Below are 23,552 nucleotides of genomic sequence, written 5' to 3'. Positions count from 1 at the left end.
GCTTCGTCGAACGTTTTCACGTCCGTTGGTTTTCCGAAAACGCGGTTACAGGCGACCACAACGATGGGGCGTGTTGTAAGCACGGGCTACGACATTTCTAAACGCTTTTCAAATCATACGATCTTTAAGAACAGACGTTTTTTTTTTTTACCGAACGGAATACCGGTGAAATTTACTACTTGCAACTCGAACGACAGATTTTCAAACTAGTTAGATCGGAATCTCGCCGAACGGAAAGGCGAACATAACGTGCTCTCGTAAGATGGATCTCGCGGTTGGTATTCCTCGGATCGATTAAGATTCCATGAATGGAAGCTCGAAGCCTGAACGAAGTACCGCGAGATCGTTGATAAGCGACGACGAGAATCGGAATGACACAGGTTTGACAATCCGAATGAGATTACATCCTTTAGGCGGATGTCTAATAGAACAAGGTCGAGTCACCTGATCGAGAGGCAACCTGTCACCTTAAGCAGGAAATATAAATTAATTTAACGTCCTTTAGGGGTAAATGTCGTAATGTGGTAGAGGGTGGGCATCCATTCGGTTTCCATTCATCGTTTTGGCAGGACCATAAATCCTACGCCCTTAGCTTCATTGTCCAGTCTAACCTTACCTTATGAGAACCGGACGCGTGTTTTTACCTAGCACGTATATTAATTTTTCGTGTACTTGCAGGAACGGTACACATGCATTGACGTATTCGATGTTCCGTTCATTTCTCGTTCTAAGACTATTCAAAGAGTGTTATTCGGTCTATTTCGCACCCCATGATAATTAATCGGTCGTTATCCTCCCATGGAGGAAGAAGTTAAGGTCTACGTATCGAGGATAAAGAGAAAAACGATTTCAACGATAGATATTCGCAGAGAGGAGATGTTCGCGGTTCCATTTCGCGATAAAATCTCTGTATTCTATTAACGTTTTGGGATGGAGCCGGGTATTAGGTAACTTGCTACCAATAAACGAGTCGTTTGCCAGTGATTAACTACATAGAGAGATAGGAGAATCCCGAGGGGCGGTGAGAAACCCCCCATGAAGGCTTTGCGCAGTCTGTGCGGAGCACCGTTTCCAGTCGACGTTTTCTTTCTCTTTCGTTGGTTGGCCACGATGCTCCGACGGCCGAACACACACGTGGCACGATATATGCTATAGAGAAAAGGGATGTTTAATCCCATTGGGAGTGCTAATCTTTGCGCGCAGGAAACCCCCCGCAAATACCCTATAAACGGCCTTCGCGGTACAATGGCCCCCTGCCACCAACCGTGAAAATAGGCCGCAATGTCAACCCCCGATTCATCTCCCTATCGCGACGGCTCCAGTCGTCGATTCCTTGCAAATTTGTTAACGTCGTTTACGCCTTCGGAACTGTCAACCGGCGGAGCATATGCTGCACGAAATCATCCGTTTTCTTTCCTAAATTATATACCTTCGTTCAACGAATCGTTCAGTCGTGATTCACGTAATTTTTCTGCTATGCTTATTACGTTGTATCAAGTTTGGACAAGATTAGAAAGGAAAAAATATCCGTCCCGCCGGGAACGGTCGAACGCGCATCCATGAGCTCGTTCCCGTCAGCTTTCGAGAAACGCGACGCTCCGACAGGTTGACGCGTGAGATGGAATCTGCGCCTACGAGGGACGCCTGCAGAATGTGTTCTACGTGTCGCCGGTGTCAAATGGTTAAAAGACTCGGGATACGCCTGGTCCGGGAACCCGATTGGTAGGGCGATCGTCGTGATCGTTCGCTTTACCCTCACACTTTCGACTTCCGTCGTTCTATAAAACTATCGTGAAAAATAGAGAGAAGAAAAAAAATCCATTTCAGAGAGGGGTGGGCCGCCTCCACCAAAAATTCTCGACTAGTCTCGATCTCGTTTGTACCTGTCGCCCTCGCGTTATACGCGCCACCTGGACAGGTGAATCTCGGAATATCGTGCCCTACACGGGTATATTATATCGTATAACCGTGTGGTGTCTCTCGATCGAAACGTCGCGTCACCAACGTGTCACCGGCTGCTGTCGTCTCGCCCCTTTCTTTTCTCCATTTCGTCACTTTTTAGTCCCGTCGCTTTTCATGCATTCGTCTCGCTAGACGCGCGTCCCCGTGTAATACGATAGCAGTACAAGAAAGATCACTTGGGAGCGAAAAAGGTATAGGGATTTTGCGTTTCTGATATATTTGAACGTCATTCCCTATGTAACGAAACCCTTGTAAACAGAAAGTTTTAATAGTTTCATAAAACAGCAATTTCTGGTAATTTAGTTATTTGGAAAACAATCTGACAAATACCGTATAACCGTATGGTGCATTATCCTGTGCTAATAAAATTGCCAACGGGTTCCCAACAGACAATAAAATTAGAAAATTAGAAAATTCGAACGAATTTCCACGAAAATTCTGTCCCACAATGGACTTACGAGTGGTCATAAAATAATCAGTAAGCAATCAGGTAAAAATTCAATTACCACAGGCCATTGATATCTTAATGAGGTTTGAGAGCAGCAGAGGCGAAGGATTAACCGTTTGCTGATACCGTTCATCTTCGTTCTTCTATTGATTTAAAAATTATATACGGTAATAAACCTTTCTGAAAAGGAAGAATGTTGCGAAGTTGTGCGATCATTAGTTCGAACAGTCACGCTATATATTACTATCTTTCGCATTTTTTTCATTATTTTTCAGAAGTGAATTCTACCCCTATTCATGTTTTATGGCGTTTGGAGGGTAGCTTGTTTATAGCAGTGGAAAAACAAAAAGATTTCGAGCTTCCTTCGTTCGAACCTACTATATTCTAAAGGGATTAGACGAATTCGCGCTACGGTTAATTGCAGTTCCCCGGTTTTCTTCGTCGAGGCTTAGCCGAGAAATAGCTTACGTAGGAAGAAAAGGCATTTGGTCAGATAAGACGGAAGTCGAATCGAATCGACCGATCAACCGTCTTTCTCCGGTGGTCGTGATTTTCGAAAAATGGTCGATCCAAATTTACCGTGAGATCGCCCAGCGGGTGTCTGACGCGATATTCCTCGCACCTACGTAGAGATGCGCACCTGTGCTCGCAGAGAAAGACAGCGAACGCCCTTGTGCAGGCCCGGAAATTCGAAATTCGCCTAGCTTCTGCCGATTCTACCGACGTTACATACTCACATACCCTTCTCGCGTGTATACGTATATACAAGAGATGTAGAATGGGGAAGACGAAGGGCCGGGACACGGTTGCGTTTTCAACGTTACCAATGCAACAATGGAGACTGCGATCCTCGGATCGAGACCGACACAATACGCTGCTGACGTGTTTATATAGCTGCAGAGAGCGAGAGGTTGGGAGAGGCGAGGTATACACGCGAGACCGTGTAATTTAGTTATAGATCAGTTTGTTGCAATTTGGCATTTCGTTTGTCCGGGCCCTGTAAACTGTGTTTACCCAGGCTGCGATGATCGACGAGTAAACGAAGTTTGTTTAGGAACTACGTCGTGCGGAGACCCCTTCGGCAAGGCTTGGCCTTTTTCACTAAAACGCAAACCTTCGTAAAAACTGAAACCTTCCTTACTTTTTGTCTGTCTGTCTCTTTTTTATTTTTTAATGTGTTGCACATCGATCACGTATTTTCCCGAATAACGAAACGTCGTTATTCCGGAGAGTCGAGTTCCGCGATTAAAAAGATATGATCTTACGGTAACTATTCGAACAATCGTTCGAGTCGATGGTTCCAAACTCAGGCTGTGATTTTTCCAATTTTCCGAATAACCAAATTTTCGGCGCATAATAATGGACACGGCGTATATTAAAGAATTCTCAAGTGGACTTTTTCAAAGGCATTATTATTCGAAGGATCGTCAATGAATAGCATCAACCCTTATTGGCTTGATCTAGTAGCTAGCTGGTCGAACAATATTTTGTCCTGTATTTGAGAGCAAATAAGTGTGTTCCCGGTAGTCGCGTTAAGATGTCGAAAAATCTTCTGGTTTTGCCAATTAGGTCTTGGTCGAACGGAACTAGCAAAGGGGTAAAGAAGACGATACTGGAACCGTAGGATACAAACCGTGGTGACAAACAAACAGAAGAAACGAGGACGAACGTAGCCGACGCAGGAAGAAAGACGGTGCAGCTCTTCTTGCTGACTGCGCGCAGAAGAGAACCTAGTTTAACGCGGGCTTTAACCAATTCAATTCATAGGCTCGGGTTAAGCCAGGATTTGTGGCTTAGCACTGATGGTGTTTGCTACCACCACGAGAGATTTAACTGTTTCTGCGGCAAACCGTCCTCGGACCACCGGCCAGGTAGAGGTATGTGTTACATGTATGCACGATCGAAACCATCGGTTTTCCACGGCGAATGGAACGAACTGCAACCTGTTTCCTTTGTTTAATCGTCGCTCGAGTATTAAGATTACCTTCGACTATAGATACTGGATAAACCTTCTATTAAATCGTAGGAAAAACGAACAACGGTCCTTGCGTTGTGTATTAAAATATTAGAGTAGAAACTTATACAAGTTCTAAACGAAAGTGATAAAGATCTCAAATACTTGAAATCGAATCTTTTATTGCAACAGTTGTTTGTCCAATTAGGACTACAGGGAGGTATCTGAAAGAAAGTAGGTCAAGTTCGGTAAGCATTCTAGGGGCGTGGTTCATGACCATTAACCAAAAATATTACTTTAGAAAGGTCGTTTTTGCTCGCAGAGAGAACATAAACATACAATACATAAACATAGTTACACTTGATCGTTAAAATTATAGCGAGCGTAAACCCTTGAAGATTTTCATGCATTCCGTTCACGAATAACGGGAATTTATGCACAATCGTATTGTCCGTATCACTACGTTTGTTACGCGGTATTTCTTATTGTTAGTCCGAGTTTTTCGTCTAATTTGGAAGACTCTGATTATAATCGCACAACGGAATATCGTGCTCACCCTCGGATTTTTATACGCTTTTACTCGATTCAGCAATACTAGACTGGTGAATTTCCTTTTTTGTAACAGGTGAATATTAACGAACACTCTGGTTGCGAAAGATCGACGCAAGAACGAAACAGAGATCGCGTTTGACTAGAAAATCGGAAGTTGGAGTACTAAAAATTGCTCTTGAAATTATGGCTATTTATCATAACAAATTCTCTTGGTTTTGAAATGACGTATATCCGTTTGAGTTTTAAATATGTGGTCACATCTTCGTCTACACTTTCCATTGTAAGTATTATATGGTATATATATATATATACCCATTTCTAAAATGTAATATATATATGTATATATATATATGTATATATATGTAAATATATATATATATATCTTTTAGAAATGGGACGAAAAGCAATTAAGAATAATAAAAGTTAAGACAGTACCAATAACCCTCATCCTTATTGTCTATTGAAAGTGCAAAGGAAGCAAAGATCTTGTACTTATGACTAAACCGGCCTATGATATAGAGTGGCGTGACGTAGTGGCTAACGTTGAAAAGAATGTTCGATAACGAAGCTACGTTTTTTAGATGGCCGGGGATTTTTTCCACACGCTCTAAAAAGCATATTTCAGAAATATCCGGTGGTCGGGTTCCATGGCGAAACGCATCGAAGAAAAATATTTGCCCCCTTACAGTGGAACTTGACCGGTGAGGCACACGTAGTGAAAAGGCAAGCAGTTCGGTAGAAGCGAAGGTTGAAGCGGCGGATCGGAGCGGAGTGGAACGCGCGTCGGTGTGCCGTGGCACGCTGGTAAATATGTGCTGCTACGGCATATATGTATCCGCACATAGCAGCCCAGTTGGTCCTCTAATGATGATCTACGGTTAGCTACCGCGCACAGCTTCTATAAACCTCCTAATTTCTCCTCTATAAATTCGTCGAGGAAGCCTGGACCCCTTCCACCGTGGCTCTCTCGTGGTTTTTACTCTTCCGCTGGGATCCCGCGAGCCGACGCGACCGATCGGCCCCATCTCTCTTTCCCACAAGCCGTCGTAAATACGCAACTGTATTTAACGTTCTGTGCGTGTGTTGTCTCCATGCTATCCATGAACCGTCCGTGTGCGGCCTCGCACCGACGCAGATCATTTATTATTTACCGCCGCTTATGTGCCTCTGCGAAGACACTGTGTGGGAGAAGAAGGTAGCACGATCAACGTGCACCAACAAATGGGATAAAAGAGAGCGAGGAAGATCTCGGTTCCACGACGGTATTACGACGACGACAAAGCCGAGAGGAGTCGCATTTTTTATACCGACCAACTGAAAAAACATAGTCCGGCTATCAGCGGGTTTGCGATTTTTATTTTTCCCTCGAGTTAGAGTGTGCCGGTGAAGAATGCGATCGCGCGCTACGTCCACGTGCTTATACGCCACTTATTTTCCATAGCTACAATGAACTCGACCGACGCTCTCCCTCTACGTAACTCGGTATCGACCGATTGATATAGGTATATGAGTGGAATTCGGTACCAAAGTGCGACGCAGGATGGGCGCATCGAAGAAATCCGCGTGTTTATAAACCGGTTACGCGAACGCCATTGGAATTCCAGTGAAAGTAATGATGTCGATGAAGCATGCCACGCGGACCAGCTTTTTACATATCGAATCTAGACGCAAGGTGTTTTCGATGCAGCTATAAAAATTGATTAGCCGTTGATGATTACTTCAATTTTTCTGGATGACGCCATTGGTTAATCTGCATCTCGTTGCTCGCTAATTCTACGCTTCCGTAAATCGTAGAAATACTTTATAAAATATTATCGAGAAGCAGTTGCAAAATCTATGATAATCATACATTTTCATGGATACCAGATTAAACGTTACATAATATTTCATTTTCGGTATGAAAGTTGCAGCAATGAATGAAGACCAAACAATACAAAAGTATAACACTTCGGTAAATTCACAATACCAACAAAATTAGTTTTCCTACCGTAACGAGCTTTACCATAATTGTGGGTAACGGGAAGTGCCTGTAAAACGAGGTAGACCCGACTGTTGGAACAGTATCCCAATAAATATTCGTGTAACTCGATATAATCTTTTATTGCAGTCGTAAGACAAAACCTTCTCATGGTGTACATATCCTTTTTCTTTTACACAAAAAGATGAGTTCGGTTAAAAAAACATAGAAAAGGGAAAGAGAACGAGTCGAGTGTGTTCCAAAACTAACGTAAACTCATCGCGTCAAGACTGATTCGATTCCATGATGCGACTATCGTCATCTAGATACTAAAATTTCGATACGAAATGACGACAAAGTACGATCCCTTGTGGTCCAGGAGGGATCGAAGGGCGAATGGGGAAGCTGGAGGAGTGAAAACATCAGGGCGGAGCCTGAACATAGGAGGAGGAATAAAACGCGCAAACTCGATACACGCCGCCCTCTTTCTCTCCCGTTTCTCCTGCTTTACTTTTCAAGCCAACCACCCCATCCGGTTTTCCTCTTTTCACCTTTATATAGATTTTTTACCTAGTCGACCCTTCTTCTTTTCGCTCGGCGAGGCTTGCGCAAACTTGTCTATGTAACCTATCTTTTTCTCGTAAGTCATACTCTGTCATTTTTTTTTCCTATCATTCAACTATACCGCCACTATACTCGATCATCCATAGACGAGTCAATCTCCGATGGTAAAGATGATAAGGTTACACGAATCGATTCGGATTGTACGCGAAACATATGTAGAGCGCGTATATACATATATATGTAATTATTATATCTCAGCCGGGAGCATAGTAACATCCTACGAACGTCACGATCATTATTTACTACGTTCGCTCTCATTTTTTCTCACTATTTACATATTTCCGAGTATTGCTTTCATATTTTGACTCTTAGACGATTTGTGTATCGTGTAACGTGGTATTTTGTTATTCTCAAGTGTCTGTGTTTACTTACCTTGTATACAAGACAATAGCGTGATGACATCAGGAATCGAAGATCGTTCGCTCCTAATAATCCATATTACAATGAACATTCAAGACTCGTGTCTTCTTTTGTTTCACTTCGTTAATACGATCACGAGAAAACCACACGAAACACGATTTCTTAACGAAACTGTCGCGAAAACTATCGAACGTAACTATGCACGTAGCGGATTACATCAGGCGGCGGCCATTTTTCGTATTTCTGTTTTCCCGCGAAATTTTGAATACCTACTGTTACTACGGTCTATCGAGATATTTGCAACGCATTATTAGCTATCAATTTGGTTATTTATCGTTCGTCATGCGAGCACATATTATCAGATAATTAGTCACAGATGCTCTAAGGAGATATAATTGTGGTTAACATGTTTCGAAGAAAATAAGATTAGTGTTTCCTGCAATAGATGCTATTTAAGGAATTAGGGAAGAACTATTGACGACTGTAGCCAATGTCGCCGACATATAGCGTATTTCAAATTACTGCAAACTATGTATTTTCAAATGAATTTGAAAATGTTGAAATTTTATTAATTATATCAATGTAATTGCTAGTATACAATAGTTACTGATGTTGTTGAAAAAAAGTTCTACATGGATTCATAAATGCAGGCATAAAACTCTTTCACGAAAAATTTTAATAGGATATAATTTCGGCATAGGGTAGAACGTTTAAGGATGGGTAAGAATAGATAAAAATAGACGGGGTAATAATGGGGAAAAGTAGGTACCACGTGTCCCATATCCTGTCAAAACTCAAGTTCTCAGGTATATAACGGTATTAACTGTATGTATTCTTCAAGACTGACCACTGACGTACTGTAATGTTTGCCGTGTTTAGTTTAGAGACAAGAAACGTTAGCAGACAATGTTCAGGTGAAATAGACAACTACTGCAGGGTTTTTCCAAGATATTTCTCTGAGTCGCAGAAATTACTGTCCTACAGAGTTTCTTACAAACCGTAATCCTGTCATGCTGTTTTGCGGGTTGAGGAAAGGGTCTACGTACAGTCTTATTAATTCTTTGGTAATGGTAAGGTGTATTTGCGGTGCAGGTAAAAAATATGTATTTTCATTGTTGGCACCTGCTTCGACAATGTCTCTGAACATTTTATTTGCAGGGCATAGTTATTAGATTTTTAGTTATAGATTTTTTTATTTTTGAATTCCATTTTAGTTATTTCTCTGCGAACGTGCTAGTAAAAATACTTTATTTATATTTTATTTATTTATTTTTATTTATTTATATTATATTCATTTATAATATATTATTTATTTAATTTCTTATTTTACTTAATTATTTATTTAAAGATGTAACATTGAAACTCGTTGGTTTTACACTTACATATGAACCTATTGTTTGGCAAAATAAGATTATTTACTGTTCTACTTTAACAGTTTCTACGAGTATAGAACACAAAATGAAAACGTAATTTCTTTTTTCATAAGAATTCCTCGGTATATAATAGCACAGTATCACGCAATAAAATATTACCAAATGATGCTTTATACTGTTTACATATTATGATATCGATTCCTACTTGACACGCTGGCTTATCAACGAAGTTATTACGCGATATGCTATAAATTGTGAAGTTACTTGTATATAAATATGCATGGTATGCGTATCGAGACATGTGTGATGCTCGTGCAACGAGTTGCACTAGAGTTCACTATCTCTCACTCAATTTGAGCCTCATCCGCCGTAAGCGGATCGACCAGGCTGGCCTTTTAACGTCGGATAGTCTCGCCTCTCCTGGCTCTAGAGCATAGACGCCTATAACAAACATTATCCGCCATAATGCCCTCGTGTAAACATACCTACCATCGTGCATCATCCTTCTCTCCTCTCCTCTCCGCGTTTCATCTTTTTCTGACACATCGTATCTCCCTCTGTCCATGGTCCGTCGACTGGATAAAAACTTGGAAGTTTATTTAGCCGTTTAGCGTCTAGTGGGAAGTTAAGTTTTTCGGATAAGCCGCCTTTTTAGCATGGGCCACGCTTCCCTTCGTTTCCTTCCGGTTTAGCACGCGCCGTTATTTCATGTTTCGCCGTCGTATACGTATTTCTCTCCTCCTATTAACTTCGCAGAATCTCTTCGTTTAGTAATCCATTTCATACGAATGCAAATTGTTACGCGTTTCTCAACATTTCGTGTAAATTATGTTGCGACGATAGTCATTTTCTATGCTATTTGCTATGCTAGGATTTCCAAGTTATAGGGGAAATATAGTGATAAGAAACTACGATTAGCCATTTCGTCTTTGCAAGCTTGGCAACATTTCCTTAGCATTTTGAAAAGAGTTCTGGTCAGGCCATACGTACGAATAGTCCCACTCTTGCCGGGCCCGTTCCGAAATCCCTACCCCTATTTTTGAGGGTGGAGACCGATGGAAGGGATCCAGGTAGAGCCTGGTTAACTACTTAGGGAAAGTGAGGGGGGGTTAGCCGTCAGTTGGGCTGAATATTTCTACAAGGTGCTCAGTATCTGTTGCTACTTGAGCTAGAGCAGTAGTTAATTCTAATGTGCAACGAACAGCGTCGAGCGATCGGTTGGTGTCGAAAATAGATTATTTCACGGTAAAATATATTTCATATTTCGTGTGCTATCAAGCAGTACGAAAGAGAGTTCATGTTCAGTGGCGTGATATAAAATGATTATAGCACAATACAAGTACACGTTGGATTTTCGTGAATGTGGCAGCATAACCAATCTTCAGTGAGTGACATCTAACACGTTACAACATTAAACATCGCACTAAATACATTTTAGTCGGATATATCTTAACGTAACAGATAGACATTGAAGAAAGTTTATAAATTAAAAGCAAGAAAGGATTCGAAATACAGTAAAATTAATTTTGTCGATGTTTTAGTATCGATACAGTAACTTCGTATTTCTTTGCATCAAAAAGCAATTGTACGTGCCTATCTTCTCGAAAATTGTCGTTCACAACAATAGATATGGGACACAAAAAAAATGCTAATTTCCTTATTGTAACCGGGCACGAAAGTGGCAAGCACTACCGTAGGTAGCTTACACACGTTCATACACTCGTGATACGCCTTAAAGTGCAAGAGAAACACGCGTATAAAGGGCAATTTATTATTGACAAGATTTGATTAGAATTAATTTCGACAAGAATCGATTTCGATTATGAAGAAATAATACAATACCATAGTTGACTCTGTGTTTAAAGTGCTAACGAAATGTAGCTTCAACGTGACATAATTATCGTTATAGGTGGAGGTATACGAAGGCAATAACAGTGGGCAAAACGTGTCGGCGCCGCAAGAACCGACACCGGGCCTATCTGAGAACAACGCGAGGTTACCTTCGCAATTGAGTGAGGATAATCGCCGCGAAGAAAACTCCTGGTTGACGACAGAGGAGGTAAATCAACAATTAAGGCATTCTGATACGAGAGCCGCAGTGGCGGGTGAACTGGCTTGCCTCGCGGGTTACATGGCGGGGTACCTGAAGGCTACCGGCGCCACTTGCGCTCCGACCAGTAGTCCTCAGTACCATCCCCACGGTCATCCAGCAATGGGAGTCGGCACCCATCCACATCCGCATTCTCACCCGCATCCAGGAGCCCCACACCCAGGACTACCGTCTCCGTTTGCACTCGCTACTCACGGTCATCCGCATCCTCATCCTTTGGAACATGGACTAGCTGCCTTTCCACAAGGTTAGTTTTCTTTAATTCATCTTTCTATTCGCATGAACTATCAAAAATTGATATTACAGAGATATAGATGAATGGGTTATCCCAATTATAGTTACTCTTTGCGTTATACACTTACATATTTACTATATATTTACGTATTATTATTCTTACAACAATACAACAAAGCAATAGCAAATTATTGACTTTATTACAAAAAGATAATATTGCACGATGAAACATTAATCGCAATAACAAACTGTACGATAAAATTACACGATTGAGATAATCTGAATTAATTAATGATCGTAATTGGTCGTTGAAACATTCTCCACATGGTCGCATCTGAATACTAAAGAGATTAATCTAACGCGAGACGATTCAAATCTTGTAGCGATTCCTAAAACTCTGTATTCTACCCATAGATGTCACGGTTAATTACCAGAGGCACGCGATCACCGCTTTACAATTTGCGTATGTTCACGGTAGCGCTATAATACCGTTAATTATTAATGTCGCGTTTGAATCGCGATCCGTATTGGCGCTATTATTTCTCACAAGCATTTGAATCGTTGAATGGTTGCGATAGGTAATAGAGAGAAGGAATATTGATAATTTGAGACAGGTAAGTGTTAAGACATAGTCGTTACAGGTGGCGTTAGCTGTTCTCGTTCAAAAACGTTTCCCCTCGTTTCCTCTTTTCCGTTTCTTTTCCCTTTAAATTATAGTTATTTCGATTCTAGTTTGACGAACGAAATAGACATCGGTACCGTTTTGTTTACCAGCTTTCCCATTTTAGGAAAGTACCAAATAAAGGTGCTTGTAGTTCTTCTTTTCTTCTATCGTCTTAACAGCTTCATTTTCTTCCAAATTTCGAGTACGATTTAAAAGATTTGCATATTATTTAAAATCATTATTCTTTTGCATTTCTCTTTTTCATTTTTAAGACGTAAAAGGAGCGTTCGTTCGATCGCGAAACCGAGGATTATTCGATGCAGGCTTTGGTAGTTGCAAACATTTCCTATCGTTTACCCAACTTTTACTCCCTCGATCCCATTGTCCGTTTCTTATATTTCGCGTATCATACGGCCTGTTATCTCCTAGTAAAAGTATTTGGCCTGTCCGCCGTACTAGCCATTATTGATTGCCATGCAAATCGATGCATCGACTGAAGCCCTATGAGGCCAAAGTAAACTCAGGGCTTCTTAACTATAGTCAACTTGCATCATTCTGTGGCAAGCGCTCGACTGCATTTCTTCGTAACGTTGCCTTTAAGGCATCGGTCGAATTTTTCATTTCAAAACTCCTCGTATATCGCGAATCCCGAGTCAAATAAATTCTTCGTCAATTTTGCGTACCGGCTTCCAATCCAACGTAGTACCTAGTCCAAGCGCCATAGAAATTGTAAATTTCCATTCTCGTTGAAGTTCGATCGTTTCGTATGTCGATCGTTGATGGATTTTCATCGCATCGAAACAAAACGTTTAAAGGCGGAGCATATTTCAATTAGACGCACGAGCGTTCTCCTTTTTCCTTCGCGCTACCACGCGTGTTCGCGTACGTCGAGGAATATACGTGGACGCAGAATTGGCGTACTTTTCTCTTTTTCGCCTTCGTCTTTTTCACGGTGGTTTGAAAGGGGTACGGAGTAACGAAAGAGAAAGAGAGAGTGAGAGGAAGGGAGAGCAGAGGGATTCGAGTCGTGGCAAGAGGGTAGGAGGAAGGGGCTGGAATGCCCCAGCGAAGAAGAGCAGAGAGAACCATGAGAGTAAGCCGCTTATCAGGGTGGCAGCAGGCAGTATAGGTCCAACCAACGCAGATAGGTGGGTTTCCATGGAAACACGGATCTGTCCGTTAGGTCCGTACGTACCCGCGTCCAGCCGCCTATCCGTTGTAGGCGTATCCGCTACACGAAAAGCCGTGGAACGAGAGAGGAACGAACTGAGTGTCCCTCTGTCTATATACGCGTTCGTGCGAAAGAGGCAATCGGGAGAGTCCAGGGTAGAAACAAGGCTCGCGGCTGCGAGAAACGAGCGAATCGGTGACCCGCGCAGAAGAGACGCGTTTTCCCTTTTTATCGTTCCTTTATCAATTAAAAACTAAATATTACGGTCTGATCGCGTTCGTTAAATTCATCGCCGTTCGTCGTGTCGTACTTTGGATTATTTCATCGATCGTAATACCGAATACTTGCCAAGAATCTTACGAACCGCCCGCAAGTGTGAATTCGCGGTCTTCGTCCTTCCACCCGCCTCCGACGTGAATCGAGTTTCTTTTTATTCGCCGAATACATAATGTACGAGCTGGCACGTTCGTTCTCTCGGTGGGAAATGAAAAATTAAAATGGAAATGAATCTTGCTAAACGACCGTCTGCAACCTTGAGCTACGCGAAGGAGTGGCAAGGAACCGGGATAGAATGTTAAGGTTAGAGCGGTCGTGGCCACACGTGAAACCATGTATTCGTCGCGTGCGCGAAAAGAGACAGTCCGTGTTGGGTGTTTCGTAGCGCGCTCGAAGAATGTTTGGACGCGTCGAACGACGTTATTTGTTTTATTATGCAATCAGGCGTGGGGTCAGGGCGGGACGAAGAAAAAAAAAAGTAGTAGCTCCGAGCGGAACGAAGGGTGCCAAAAAGGTGGGGTGTCGAAACGTTGTCGTTAACGCGCCGAGGTTTCTCCCCGATGTACAATGTACAGGGACGCTGCAGGAGCCACCGGGTACGTGGGAATCGCGTCACATGCCTCTCCCTTTTCTCATTCGACGACTACTATTTGTTGTCGCAGAGAAATTGCCCGTCCACTTAACTTCCTCCGCCTCTCGGTGGCATCGGCACGCGTAAACAGACATCCACGCCTCCGATTTCAATTCCACGTCAGAATATAATCAAATGGGAACCGGGAAACAAAAGTTGGAAAGTTTCCTCAACGTAAACTCGTCGGTCGGATTGATCTTCAAAATTTATAGCTGGATAATAGTTTAATCTTTCATCTGGCAGACTGCTGCCAGTTCGATAGAATTTCAATCACTCAATTAGACGTCAGGTTAAGCGTGGCACGTGGCGGCAACACGTGCCTCTATCGTCGTTACGAAGTGGCCACAAAATATCGAGCTAAACAAGCACGCGCGTGAGTATCGGAGAGAAATCGTCGATCAAATACGAAACGATTCGCGTCGTTTGACGCGTGTCGCGAGTAAATTGAGTAGGCGGATGGTATCGTCTTCGATAGAGGGATCTAAATACGGGTCCAGGTCCTAATTGTAGGATAAACACTCGAGTCTGAGTGAAATATCACGTACAACGATATCGATACGTCAATCTTTTCTCCATTTCTGCTCCTTGTTTCTATTCTCTGGAACTTGGTATCGCTTAGATCGGTGGACAAAGGTCGAATCATCGTTGGTTTCTAATATGTAGTCCCATCGATCGGTTCTCGACTATTTTCATTTTGATACACTTTTCAAATCGCTAGATAAGTTACCTCGGCGATAAGTAGGTAGAACAGAAGAGGAAGCGAATGAAAAAGCCATCGGTTGGTAGATGGTAACACGAAGCTTATCCGATTATTCGCTTGTCCCGGATGTGTGTTGGTATTTCGTTACTTACTTATGCTCGTCTCTGCTAGATTACCAAGTAAGAACGACTAGGAACGAAGGCCACACGCGTTTCGTTCCGTTCGTTCCGTCGAAACTTTGTGTGGTCTTCTGGAGCGCAGATGCTCGGTTTTCGATAACATTTTTTTCCCGATATCGAATATTTTGTCTCGAATATGCTCCCGTTTGAAGAGGATATTACGACTTCGTAGGCACGAGAGACAAATCAGTTGGATGCGGTTATCTGCTTTATGCAGCGATTTCACGGAGGTCATGCTGTAAACGCAAAGTCGGCCAAATGTTTTCGTAACTGATGGCCTTTTAGAATTCCGTCTCTCATCGGCAGTGGCACGTGCTATCATCCCACGGTCCCCTGAATAATCCATCCCTCCGCCTACGTTTTGCGCCGTCTAGCGTCCTGTTCGCATTTTAGCTTTTAATTAATTTTCGATTCCCTTCTCGAGCGCATTCACTTTCCTTCGATATTCGTCGGTCATCCCTCTTGATCGTTCACCGATTTGGAATTTTGCTACCGTCGCATCTTGCGCTCTATGAATAGCAAAGTAACCGCTTGCTCGTGAAACGAGTTTGTCGCACTCGGCTAATTTCGATTCCCTTCCGACTTCTCGATGTTTGCGAGTAATTTATGATTCTCCGCGATCTTAACCGTTTTGACGAATGAGTGGTCGCGTGGTAGCCACTTAATTTATTCAATAATTACGAGATTTCGTGTTCGGTTCTCTGGATCGAGCGATGTAATTGATATTAATTTGCATTTTTTAATTCGATAAGCATCCCGAAGTAACAGCGTCTCGTCTTATCTCGGGTATTTATTATTCAATAACGTGCGCGCATACGCAATCTCGAGACAAACGCTTAGGGAAATTCTACGTTAAGCATAATCACGCCGCGTCTCCTAGACGCGCCATATTTCATCGCAAGCATAGTTTTAGATGGTATCGTGGATAGATAAGTAAGCACCGGTCGTGTAATTCATACGGTCGACTCACAACGTGCGTATACCGTGTCCGAGTACGGCCAGGGTAATTCATTAAATTCACAGGTTGCGATTAATTAGTAGCCTTTCGTTACTCTGTGTAATCTCTTGTTAGATACGACGCCGAACGATCGCGCTGTATGTTCGAGGAAAAGGTCGATCGATCGAAAAGCATTTTCATTCGGTACCTGGCGTGTTCCGAGGATATTCCAGCGGGCGAGACAAATTACTGTAAAATTTTGTTATCGGTTCATTGACTTCCACGGATCCCATTCCGCTCGAGATCTCGAAACACGAAACCCTGTGCCGAGGGAAGGAAGAATCCAATAAACAGAAAACGAATTTGCTATTAGGGTGGCGTCTGATCCTGTTGTGGGCCAATGAGCCAAAGCAACCCTTGTATCAACCCCAGGTTTCGTCTCGCGCTGACGATAATAAATCGAATCATACTTCAGGACGCAGCGGGTGTTTGCCGTCCCATTAGTGCTGCTTAGCTAGCCGCTTTTCGGCAAACCGGCCTATTCCAATTTACCATCCCTCCCGCCGAAAAACTTTCGCGTCCAATTTCGCGTTCGTGGCAGGACTTTTGTCGGCGAACAGCGAAAGACGTACAGTCGATGAAACTGTAGATCAAGCGCAATGGAGGATCTCGACGCTCGAGTTTCGAATCTGTGCTCGCGTAGAATTCAAGCAAACGAAGGGCTTTCCCTCGCGCCCACTCGACGCCGTGTAGAAGCAGGCGGAAGACCATAATCGGAATTCCATTGTCTCGTTGCTGGATAAGGGCCTGGCTTTCACATGGACCGATGTATAGCCGGCAAAGGCCGTCGTTAACGGTAGCGCTAACGCCCACTCGACAATCAAGCATCCTCTCGCTGGATCTGTTCTCCTCTCTTTCGCCAGGAGCCTCATCCCTTCGGTCCAACCTCCGTTGCTCCGATCCGCACCGCGCCGCACACCCAACGGAACAGGAGATACGGATCATAGATTCAATGATCGCGGGCGTGTCGTGGCCATCGTTGCGACGGTAGCCAACCGGCATGGAATTTTACATTGTGCCCGGCGCAATCTTTCTCGACGATCTACCTGGCTACCACGCTGATAGCCCACTCGACCAGTTCGTTAGCCATTCGATCGCGTGTATGCATCATCGTTGGCGTCATCGTCATCATCCTTTACTTCGACGTCCTGTTGTTACATATCGTTCTTAGCTTAAAGGAACAGTTGCAGGGTCAGGGCGAGAGATACGACCGATACAACCGATGCCCTCTTAGAGCTCACGCACCACTCCCCTCTCGAGATGGTTCGCTTCGCTGTCGCTTTTCATCGACGATGCCCTTCGCGCTTCTGTTTCTTCTGATTCTTTCCTCTCGAGTTATTTGGTCGACTCTGTTGATCCTTGCGTATCCAAACACGCGTCCGTTACATAATTGCTATTTTCAACTTTGTAGAGTGGTTTCGCGTTAAAGCATTTAAAGAGGAGAAATATGCAAATGTACGACTCATACAATGTCTTGCTCACGCTTGCCTCCTCTTCTCGTCGTAAACCACTCTTCCAACTTGTTTTCGCGGTAGGAGTTGTTGCTTTTAATTCCTCTCTCTTCTTCTTCTTCTACTTCTTCTTCTTCTTCTTCCTCTTCTTTCTTCACCTCCCTCGCGTTCTTCTCTTTGCCTGCTGATGCCTCCGATGCTTTTTCTTTTTACGTATACGATGTCGCGACTTCGTGGTCGTTGTTCAAATTCGCCACAGTTGACTTTACACGCTGGTACGATCGCTGAGACAAAACTCGCAACTTTCGATCGAACAATCGGTTTACGAGCGACGATTTCAAGAGCAGAGAGGCGGGAGCACGTTGTGATTCGTAGCAGAGGTTTACGAAGTCGAGTCTTAAAAAACTGAGTTTGGTCGATCGTGGGACATCGGACGATCCTTTCAGGCTGGTATCTACCATTCCTTTCTCGACTTTACGATTCAACTTCCAACCGAGAGACACTGGCGAAGCGCAGTTTTCCAGCCTCTTCTTTTTATTGGTTGGAACGTTGTACGTTGGCGTGTTGGATACCATCGTTTTCAGAGAGGCAGCTGGGAACGAACCGCGACTTTGGTCCTCTGGATGGTCGTGTATTCCGGGGTGTACCCCACCCCTCCTCGGTCCCCGTTCCGCCGTCCTGACTTGTCCCCCGTCCTCCTCCCTTCGCCACCCCCTGTGACCCCCTCATAAGCGGATTACGTGGGTCCCGGAACGAGCCAAGCGAGGCTCGATGGCACGAGGAAGGTAGAGGAGGGTGGGTCGTAGCGGGGAACTGTTCAAAATTACGCTATCGCGACCTCGCAACGCTTACACCCCTCTGTGCCACCCCCTTTTCTGTCCTCCGGCCTGCGGTACTGATGCCTTACCCTTCCCCAGTTGAACAGCCTCGCGACTCATCTTCGTCCTTTCGACAAGCGTTTCCAATCTACCTTTTTAGCGCACGATTCTCCCGATCGTGTCAAATATTTGAACTGCATGTAATTTTCGCTACCGTTGCGATCGTTTAATTTCTGTTTCAGGAATGAATCAACGTAAACAGCGCCGGGAAAGAACAACCTTTACCAGAGCACAATTAGATGTGTTAGAGGGACTTTTTACAAAAACAAGATATCCGGATATTTTTATGCGCGAAGAGGTTGCACTGAAAATCAACTTGCCCGAATCACGAGTACAGGTAAGTTGGTTAAATTTATTTTCCTTGTTTCCCCCTCATCGCGAGGGTTACAGGAAAACCGTGGTTGTCAGAGAACATGGAAATTGACCTAGGCGAGTCGAGAAACTCGTCGCGATTTATCCGTCGCGTATAGGTTACTGTATCTCACGAGTCACAAGGAACAAGTACGATCTCGGCGGACGATAGCAGCGAGTAGAAGAGGAAGAGGGAACGAGAGTGTTCCGTGCTTCGGCAAGCGTGGACGAGATTTAAGGTATTTACACAACGTGGCGTCGCGCTCTACGCCCCTCCGGTTTCGCCATTGTCCCGGTCGTGGCTGTACATTGATAGATGTGCCGACGAGCTCGTTGACGCTTTTATTGCGGTCCTCGTAACATCTTTATTTCGTGGCGGGATATCCCGAAGTCACGATCGTGACGGGAATATTAGAGCTCGCGAATCCCCCCGCGCGTCTCTCCTCTTCTTTCCTTTCTGCCGCTGGGATAGCCATACGTCGCTATATGTATCGGTGCTTTGATTTATCGCCATTGTTTAATCACCAGAGCGTATTTCTGATTCGATTGGAACGCGAACTGAGCAGAGCATCGTAGCGTGTATCTTGTAAAATATGGGGATAAGTTACGTGTCATCGAATTCGATGGGGCGACGCGTAAAGTAATCTCGCTACTCGGTGGTACCAACGACCGCCATCGCGAGATGTAGGACAAAGCAAGGAAATTCCGTCTAGCGGAGTTTCCACGCGAAGTTAAGCCCCTGGTGAATGAAGGCGCAACTGCACGTACGTCACGGGAGCACACGTGTGCACCATGTACATTGTAGAGGCGTACCCACGTGAACGAATAATATCCAAGGGGAAAAAGAGAGGTGGATAAGAGATGGAAGGGAGGAGTAGAGGTCGAGGGGTGTGTGGATCTAAAAGTTTCCAATGGAGAAGGAGAAGGAGAAGAGAGAGAGAGAGAGAGAGAGAGACAGAGAGACAGGGACAGAGACAGAGACAGAGCTCGACATGGGATAGAGGTGTATATAGGTAGAGGAACACAGAAGCACGATGTATGGAACACAACATATAGTTGATTTGTTCCTGGATTATAGCCCTTCGTTCTATCTCGCTCGCGAGTTTCTATACGCTCGTCTCTGCGAGTGAACGACACAGCTGCGCGCGATGTTTGCTACGTTTGAATGCGCCAGGTCGTTCGTCCATCATTTACGATCGAGGAACGCGTCAAAACGTTATTTTCTCGGTGAAAAAGAGAAGAGCCTACGGCTCCAGAAGCGGTAGTATCCGACAGGAAAAACGATAAACTTCTATTCGCGAACAGGTTTACCTTACAAATTTATACGTATTAAATTCTGCTCGACGATAATCTTGACTATCGTAAAAAATATGTATATCCGGATCTTGAAACGGCTCGTACGATAAATTAAAAATTTTCCTAAGCGTCGTTATCGGCGCGCACGCGAACGTTATCGAGGCAGTATTCTAGCGTTCTCGTGCCCTTACGGTTCGTTCGACGCGGTATCAATGTCTTTGAACAGACGGGTGGACGTTGTTTCGCGTTTCTGCTAACACGGTGTGTGTATAGGCGCGTAACAGCTTCGATATCGTATTAATAGCGCAAATAAGAAAATATATTCGTCATAACCAAACGTCAACGCAGCTGCTCCGGCTCGTGACCAATGGGTTGGTTTTCCGCGTTGGATGCTAACCAGATGGTGATGCAATTTACACCTAGCCGTCGATACACACAGTAGAACTGGCTGTGGTTGCCCCCTGAGGGCTTCCGGATGGCACCACGGACTGTTGGTTGGTTTTTGGGGTAGCTGCTCCGGCCGTGTGTTGTTCCTGAGGGGGGTGTCGTTGTGCAAACATCGAGCGATAATGGGCATTTTCTCTCTCGTTCTTCTTCCCCATCGCCCGTAGATCCATCTCTTCCTCTTTCTCGTAGGGATCATTTCTCTTACGGTTGATACGCAATATCCACGTTTCACGTGTCTTCAATCTCCGCACCCCATTTGCGGAGGATGTGCTTGCGAAACGAGAATCCGCCTATTGCCTCGACGAATGATAAAACCCGAAACAGTTTCTTTTATCGGTAACATCTCTGGCGGTCGTTCGAATTTCTGATTTGTTTACGCTTCGTTAATTTTAACTTTTCAACCCTACTCGACGAGACCGAGGCCTCCATCCTTCCCTCGTTCTCGACTCAGCCAACTAACACGAAATTCATGGCGACTGGAAATCTCCTGTTCGCTTCGGCGAGTCGTGTTCTTCGCAACAACTGTTACAATGCTGTCGATAATAACAACAATGACGGCGGGTCTTGCTTTTAAAGGCACGGGCATAGATTCATAGGATCGCACCCCTGGCCACATTGTGTGCCGGGATTATGGAGGGTGCATGAGGGGGAGTGAAAGGGGGTCCGTGTGCGCGTACTTGCGGCCTACCGGGGTATACTTTTTGTCCCTGTTTGGAACGCGCCTATCTCTAGCTCGGGAAGGAAGAGAAAGCAAGAACTCGCTTTTTTACGAAATTTACGCACTTTTTCTATTTCGTTTAAAGAATTTGCTCATTCACATGCATGCTGTTACAATGTCGCGTGCACATTTTTCAAACTTTTCGCGAATTTTTTGCAACATTTTCACGAATTATTCGCGAATTTTTCACGAGTTTCTCGCGAATTTTTCACGAGCTTTTCGCGAATTTTTCCACCTTCGCTAACACGAGGAAAGCGATTATAGTGTATTCGATACGGTTTGATTAGCGCATGCGTGCCAACAAACATCGGTAACGCGAATCTCGAGGGACACACGTACGTAAAGCGCGAGCGTGTACACTAAAACTAGCACACGTACGCGTATAAAAGCCCTCCAACTACCCCTGCTCCAGTCCGTTGTTATTGTTGCGATTTAATGAAATGTTACGGCCGTCCGCCCGCGATTACTTTCCCATTGCACCGATTAACTCTCCATTTGTACGGTTCCATCCCTCGTGACGGGATACCTTTTCTTTTCCATGATCCCTCGGGCGATGGTTTCTACGAAACCTTCGGAGACTCCCCACGAAAGATCTGGCTGCGTTCGTCCTTACCATCCTTCAAAGGATCTTCGTTCATCGACGATCTGCGATATTTCAAAGTTTCCGAGACACTTTGTTTAACCAAATATCTATCCAAATATCTTCTACTTTGCGTAGGTGTGGTTCAAGAATCGTCGTGCGAAATGCAGACAGCAATTGCAACAGCAACAGCAGACTTCGCCTTCAAAAGGATCGCCGAGATCGAATCAGAACCAAACTAATAATAGCAATAGTAACAAGATGCCGACGACCTCGTCGGCATCAACCAGTAGACGCTCATCGCCTGTTTCTCCACCACGCGGCAAAGAGGCACCCGGACCGAATTCTCCTCTCTTATCGACGACTTCGACATACCCGCGTCTGGGTGTGACGCCAACCGGCGGAAGCGGAGCAAACAGCGCACTAACTACACCTTCTCCGCCGTTGACTCCGGGTGCGAGTCAGTTGCCGCCATCGTCATATCCACCACCGATGAATCAACTTCATCACAGTGAATATGGTTTCGCTTGGAGTTCATCGTCACCCGGCTCGGTGAACCCGAGCCAATGTTACGCTGGGCAGACCTACAATGCCTATCAGAATCCGTATACCAGCGGCGATTATTATCAAACTCAGATCTCGCACATGCATCACAGCCCGCAAGGAAATTACCATCCGCAGTATCACCACAACATGACATTGACGTCTTCTATGTCACACTTGACCAGTCATCATTTGAATCCAACAGGCAGCAACGACATGGCTACTCCATCGGAGTCCGATGGTTATATACTATCTGACCAGAAATATCAGGCGATGGTATAGCGGCCTGGTAGAAACTCCGGCATCTCTCACCGCACTCAGGAAACTACAGCTACTACTGGATCCTTTGCCACTTATAATTAGATCGCGAATCTTTATGCAGATATCGTGACATCTGAAAATACGCAAGGTATATAAAAGATATGGACAAGACAATTTGTTTGTTGTTATTTAATGACAAAGCAAATTTTTGTTCAGACACGAAAATAGTATCCATTTCTTATCAAAGTATAGATTTTCATAAAGATCCGCGGTCTACTAGCGATTGCTTCCGAAGTGTAATGGTAAATCGTGTCAAAGCGATGAAACCTATTTCGGTAATGATTGACAGAGACACGGATCCCGTTCAGATTCATTTTCCTGTTCGACAAAAGAAGATTCAAATAAGGATAAATTATATAGACCATTTGTTGCATAGGTAAGAGAACTGAGGAACACTGATTGTAATTACCTCTATCTTTATTAATTAATATCTTACAAGACATAATTCATATGACTGGCTTTCACGATTATCGTTGCGGGAGGGATGTAGAGAAGGAGTAGAATAAAACGAAAAAACTCCCGATGTGTTTGTTTTTTGTTATAATCCTCTGGTATTCTCTCGAACCTTCTCGAAGCTGGTGTTCATTTTTAAAAAATGTTGGGGATAGTGCCGATCATAGTGCAAAATAAAATCCTCGGGTACAATCCAAATTAATATCGTAATAGATTAATTCTATGTACGGTCAAAACTAAGGGATCGATGGTAATTAATTATTACTTTCGACATTGACTTTTACCGCATGTTCGAAGATAAAAACATGTCTAAACGAATTAT

The 23,552-nt window shown here is 44.0% G+C and overlaps 2 protein-coding genes across 3 annotated transcripts in view; one reads left to right on the top strand and one right to left on the bottom strand.

Annotated features, from left to right (window-relative positions):
- LOC138182536 (kin of IRRE-like protein 3) overlaps positions 1–8,330 on the bottom strand; it is a 174,963-nt gene extending 166,633 nt beyond the window's left edge. The window contains exon 1 of the mRNA XM_069118491.1: positions 7,870–8,330. Within this exon, the coding sequence (XP_068974592.1) occupies positions 7,870–7,948 (79 nt within the window). The 5' untranslated portion in view covers positions 7,949–8,330. The remainder of the gene's footprint in view (positions 1–7,869) is intronic.
- LOC138182538 (homeobox protein OTX2-A) overlaps positions 1–23,300 on the top strand; it is a 32,476-nt gene extending 9,176 nt beyond the window's left edge. Inside the window, exons 2-5 of one of the 2 annotated variants that reach the window (XM_069118497.1) lie at positions 3,980–4,287; positions 11,140–11,587; positions 18,704–18,858; positions 22,052–23,300. In XM_069118497.1, the coding sequence (XP_068974598.1) occupies positions 4,213–4,287; positions 11,140–11,587; positions 18,704–18,858; positions 22,052–22,738 (1,365 nt within the window). In that variant the 5' untranslated portion in view covers positions 3,980–4,212 and the 3' untranslated portion in view covers positions 22,739–23,300. The remainder of the gene's footprint in view (positions 1–3,979; positions 4,288–11,139; positions 11,588–18,703; positions 18,859–22,051) is intronic. The other variant, XM_069118498.1, reaches the window with a different exon arrangement.
- The last annotated feature ends 252 nt before the right edge of the window (positions 23,301–23,552 follow it).

Source organism: Bombus flavifrons, chromosome 8 (genome assembly GCF_040668555.2).
Source record: "Bombus flavifrons isolate JBK064 chromosome 8, iyBomFlav1_principal, whole genome shotgun sequence".
Taxonomy (NCBI): Eukaryota; Metazoa; Arthropoda; class Insecta; order Hymenoptera; family Apidae; genus Bombus; species Bombus flavifrons.
This window is presented reverse-complemented; position numbering and strand designations above follow the sequence as displayed.